Genomic DNA, 5,195 nt, shown 5'->3' with positions numbered 1-5,195 from the left:
GCTATATAAATAAAATTTTACTTACTTACTTACTTACTTACTAAGATAGAAAGCAAATGATGACCATTATTGATAAAAGTATTGTTTTGTGTCTTGTTTTTCAACAGGTGGTGTCGTTTGTTCTGCACACGGTTGTGAGAGGATTTATTCATTCCTGCTGTGGAAGTCTTTATGCTGCTGTGTGAGTGAGAACAAAATGGCTTTAAAACCTAAAGACTTACTACTCATTAATTTAAACTGGTCAGAACACCCATTCAAGAGACACACATGACAAACGTGGGGGAGCAGGTGATATATATATATATATATAGACAAATTTACAGTAAATTACAGTATAATATAAGTATGTGTCCTCTATAGCAGGAAGTGGTGCTGGGCGGCTTTCACCACCCTCTGCAGGACAAGTATAGACACAAGTTCACTGACTGACTGAACATATATGGACACAAGTTTATTGTCTGAAAGGACAGGTGAAGACACATGTCTTCACCCTGACAGGACAAATATGGAAACAAGTCCATGATTTAATAGGATAAGTATGGTCACATCTTCCCTCTAACAGGACAGGTATGGACAACAGTTTATTGTCTGAAAGGATACAGAAGGACACAGGTCTGCTTCAAGGTTGAATAACTTTTACATAAAAGGTCACAGCTGCATGATCATTTCTGTGTGTCATACCAGTTCAGCACTCATCCCACCCACATGGTTATTTGGTGACTTCACCTTAGTCCCGCCCCCTTAAAACAGGAAGTGACTTATTTAACTGTTGGATGTCTTCCTTTTACACTGTAACTCATACAGATTTCTACCAATGTCTGGTGACACAACAAGTTGATGGTGTTTACTTATCTCAACACTGACTGTTGGCTAGATAGAGTGGGTGTGACCAAGTGGCGAATGTTGATTTCTCGCCGTTTTCATAAGTCTTCCTCTAAATCACACGTGCATGATCCAATTTGCTCCAAACTAGAAATCTATGACCTTTGTTAACCTCTGAATAGGCCTAAGGGATTACYTTGGAATTTGTCTCAACAGCACCCCAGAATAGATCAACAATTATAATGCAACGATACATCATCCACTCTGCCCCAGATTATGTGTCATCAGTGACCACTGCTAGTGAGGGGTTTTGACTGTCCTAGGCCCCTGTTACCAGGTCATTGGTGGGGTTTTTTAGGTTTTTGAAGGGTTTTTAGCCCTTTTCACCAAGGTTTTGGTGTTTTTGTAGGTTTTGAGGGGTCTTTGGCCCTCCTCAGCCCCTTTGACCTTGCTTTTGGTGGTTGTTGGAGGTTTTGAAGGGTTTTCAGCCCTCCTAGGCCCATTTTCACCAAGGTTTTGGTGTTTTTGTAGGTTTTGAGGGGTCTTTGGCCCTCCTCAGCCCCTTTGACCTGGTTTTTGGTGGTTGTTGGAGGTTTTGAAGGGTTTTCAGCCCTCCTAGGCCCATTTTCACCTGGTTTGGGGTTCTTTGACCTTCCCATGTCCCCTTTACCTGTTCTTGTTGTTGTTTTTGGAGGTTCTGGTGGGTTTTCGGCCCTCCAACACCCTTTTCACTTGTTTTTGGTGGGTTTGGTGGGACAGCACTAAAACWTGTGGATCTGAGACACACCTCAGGACAGGGTTGAAATACAGGCTTGTAGAGCTACAAGAACCAGGAATGCAGACCAATGCATTGTTTCCACTTTATACTGTATAAAGCCCAACTGAAGGATTTAAAAGTGAAAAATAAAGATTTTAAAGCATCATATGTCTACTTTAAGCGTGTTAGAGGTACTTAGAGTTTGGTTGAATCATAATCATGCACCCAAACTGAAGTTAGACCATTAGCAGATTTTTTTTTATTTACAACCACTGAGAAACTGATGACTTATCACTTCATTATGCCTCTTTAGACTTTAATTTTYGACTTTGATTTTAGTTAGGGATGGTAAAAGACCTTCTCCTTCATACTTTCTATTCTTCCATTCCACTCTAGGTATCCTGCCAACCACTTTGGCACCCTAACGGGTCTGCAGTCAACAATCAGTGCTGCGTTTGCTTTACTCCAACAGCCTCTGTTCATACTGATGGTGGGACAKCTCAATGGAGACCCTTACTGGGTAAGGAGCACACACACAGCTTGTCAAAAAGATTTAAGGTTTCTGCTGGGGAAGCACAATGTTATAGGCATGTCAAATGCACAAATAAATACTTTAAAGACATGAGTAAAACATTCAGGATGTGTTGTAAAGGGAAGACTGGGAAATCATTYTCCACACTGGTTACAGAGGAGTAAAGTCCAGTTTTGCTTGAAATATTGTATAAAAGAGCAAATTTGTGTTTTTAAATGCAATAAATTTCCAAAGTGACTCAAATTTTGTGTCATCACTTCAATTTATTTAGCAGATGCTTGATGGTCATACATCTGTACTAACTTAAACTTTTAAGATTTAGTTAGAAAAGTGAATTTTATTTCATCACAAACTACAAAATGTATCCTCAGTTTATGAAGTGTTGTAAAGCAGCCTCGTACTGTGAACTAACATGTGTCTTCTTCTCACAGATCAATGTGGGCCTTCTCATCTTCTCCCTGACTGGCTTCCTGTTGCCGGTTTATCTCTTCTACCACCGTAGAATCTTAACCAGGGGAAAGGCCCAGCAAGACCAAACACACCAAACTGAAAGAGCTGATAATGCTCTAACTAATGGAAATACTGTTTAAGTAGATGTTTTGAAGGAAAAAAAATCATTTAAATGTTGTCATTATGTTGATGTGTTCAGTAGAACAATCCAAAAATGAACTATATTACAGACAAGGCGTTTTCTGGACTAAGTGTTAAATAGACTTTTCTCCATCGCCTGTTGTAATAACGTTAACAGAAAATGTTCAGAGTAATCTTTTGTCCCCCCCCCCATCTTCTCATTGGTGGGAAGTAGTTTGGATAACCTGTTCATTACGAACCACAGAACAGGATGATATGACCATGATGACCAGGGTTAGTTGAAATATTTTTGCTATGTAAAATTTGTTGTATTTGAAATATTTTCCCCCACAAACTCTACAGCAGGGCTATTCAGCTAAATTGCTCCGGGGGCCACAGTTACTGCAGGTCAACAGCTGAGGGGCCGAACATCCTGCAATTAAATTTATTATGTAAATAAACCAAGTATTACAAAGATCTGTTAGCTTTGAATTAGTTTATTTTGCTGCATTTAATCATGAATACAACATACAGAAACCTATAAAAGTAGTGATAATTAAACATGATCAAAAACAAAAATAACACATTATGCCTCCTGTTTGACACAAGTAATATTTTGACATCTCTGACTTAACAAAATTATAAACCAATTTTATTTTCACTTTCATCATTTTATCTTCAACTGCTTGTAGTTTTAACTGTCTTGAGTGTTTACAGAAATGGTTTTTACCATCTTCTAGCCAAGATTCTGACGTTTCTGTAGATACCAAACATGTCTAAGTTGAACTAAAAGAAAATGGGTGTTTGGGCTTAAGAGAAGAGTGYATCAATTGGCYGGCCCAACTTTGGTCACTRGCGGGCCGGYTGTGGCCTYCGGGCCACCAGTTGAATAGCCCTGGTCWAAATGATCTGAGGACCAAAAGGGACACCTAGTGGTGTAAAAGTCAAACTAAAACATTTGTACACTCTTTACTAAACAATATAAGAAAAAAATAGCCCCAGTTGTTACAAATTAAAATGTGACGCAACCCTTGAAATATGTAACAACTTGTAAAAACACAAAATATGAACTACATACATTTATTTATAAGATAAAGCTTTTATAAAAGCTCTTCTTTTGATTTACAACAAATGAGAATCTGAAAGTAAAATCTGCTGTAATTTCYTTAAATAAAATCCAAAATGATGCTAAGAACATTTTGAAAATCCCATTTCTTTTTAACTTCATGTGTTTTTTGTTCAGTGTGGCACTTTAGTTTCCACTTTACTGTTATTTRTCATCTATGCTACCTAACAAGAGTTCCTGCGCTGAATCTTTGTAGTGTTTGAGGAGACGCTCATTGGATGAGAAAAAGGTTTATCCTTTTCTGGGAAAGAAGTATTTGTTGGTTGATCTTCAGCCGTCAGAGGACGTTCATAACATTTCTCCATTAAAGCTGCTGAGGAACAAACATTGCTGCCGATCCCAGAGGAGGTCTCAGATGGTTTAACTTTGTTCATCAACCAATCAGAGACGAGGAAATGAGCTCGTRGGTTCCTGAACTCTGAAARGCTCCCATATTCTGAGGCAACATCTCCACTCACTGAAACAGAAGAYGAGAGTCATTAGAACAATGTTTAACAGAACATGAGTAAACTCAGAGATTTATTACATATCTGAATAAACGTACTGTCAGGATGGAGAAAATTATCCTTGCTTTGTGCYATCCTCACAGAGGGAACAGTTTGTTTCTCTGGTTCCTTTTCTAAAGCTTTCATCATTCTCTCTATCAGCTGCTGCTCCCTCCTGTCCCATTCKTCTTCTGTCAGMGMTTTTTGCCAAAGAAATTTCTGAAATGTTGTCTGTTGATCWTTAGTTGTGAAGCATTCCYTGTTTCTTGTTACCAGMTCAATAATTTTCTGGAACAGCTCTTTGGTTGGATCAGGATCTCCAAAGTTATAGTTGTTGAGAACATGGTATCTGTTGTCACACTTTTCTAAAAGCTCCTGGATGTATCTTCCCTCTTTGGTGATGTAATCCTCAACAGGTCGTTCACTGAGCCAGTTTCCATAAGTAAAKAGCACCATGCAGTGTCTCCACACTCTCTCTGCAAACGGCATCAAGACCTCGAGCAGATCTTTGAGATCTTTCTCAGTAAATGATCTGAGGACTGGAACAACCAGGAGAAAAACATGAGGCCCAGGAGCACACATGGAGACACTGTGGGAAACTTCAGCTTTGATCCAGTCAGGTGGTGTGGAGTCTCTGAACCAGCCTGGTGTTTCTACAACCGTCACTTTGACTTCATCAAAGCTTCCTTCATGTTTCACACAGGTTGTAGTTCTTCTCTGATCCTGYTCGTCCTACAAAGATACAAAACAGAAACWCTGACATGAAGGTTACTGACATACGGAGCCCGCGAGGAYACACGGGAGATTATTTTTCCCTTTTGCGTTACCTCGCAGTGCGTTCCCTCGCAAAAGTCGTTAAACACTGTTGAGCCTGCCAGTTTATTAACAAACTCACATGTTTAC

The 5,195-nt window shown here is 39.3% G+C and overlaps 2 protein-coding genes across 2 annotated transcripts in view; one reads left to right on the top strand and one right to left on the bottom strand.

Moving 5' to 3' along the window:
- LOC106522091 (large neutral amino acids transporter small subunit 3) overlaps positions 1-3,057 on the top strand; it is a gene marked incomplete at its 5' end in the record, with an annotated part of 10,283 nt that extends 7,226 nt beyond the window's left edge. The window contains 3 exon segments of the mRNA XM_014014950.1: positions 108-181; positions 1,976-2,099; positions 2,543-3,057. Of these exon segments, the coding sequence (XP_013870404.1) occupies positions 108-181; positions 1,976-2,099; positions 2,543-2,701 (357 nt within the window).
- A 914-nt stretch (positions 3,058-3,971) lies between these two features.
- The window catches only part of LOC106522029 (GTPase IMAP family member 8), a gene marked incomplete in the record, with an annotated part of 4,418 nt that continues 3,194 nt past the window's right edge, over positions 3,972-5,195 (bottom strand). The window contains 2 exon segments of the mRNA XM_014014871.1: positions 3,972-4,264; positions 4,352-5,024. Of these exon segments, the coding sequence (XP_013870325.1) occupies positions 3,972-4,264; positions 4,352-5,024 (966 nt within the window).

This window comes from Austrofundulus limnaeus, unplaced genomic scaffold (genome assembly GCF_001266775.1).
Source record: "Austrofundulus limnaeus strain Quisiro unplaced genomic scaffold, Austrofundulus_limnaeus-1.0 Scaffold120, whole genome shotgun sequence".
Lineage (NCBI taxonomy): Eukaryota > Metazoa > Chordata > Actinopteri > Cyprinodontiformes > Rivulidae > Austrofundulus > Austrofundulus limnaeus.
The sequence above is the reverse complement of the archived record's forward strand: the minus strand, read 5'-3'. Positions and strand labels throughout refer to the sequence as shown.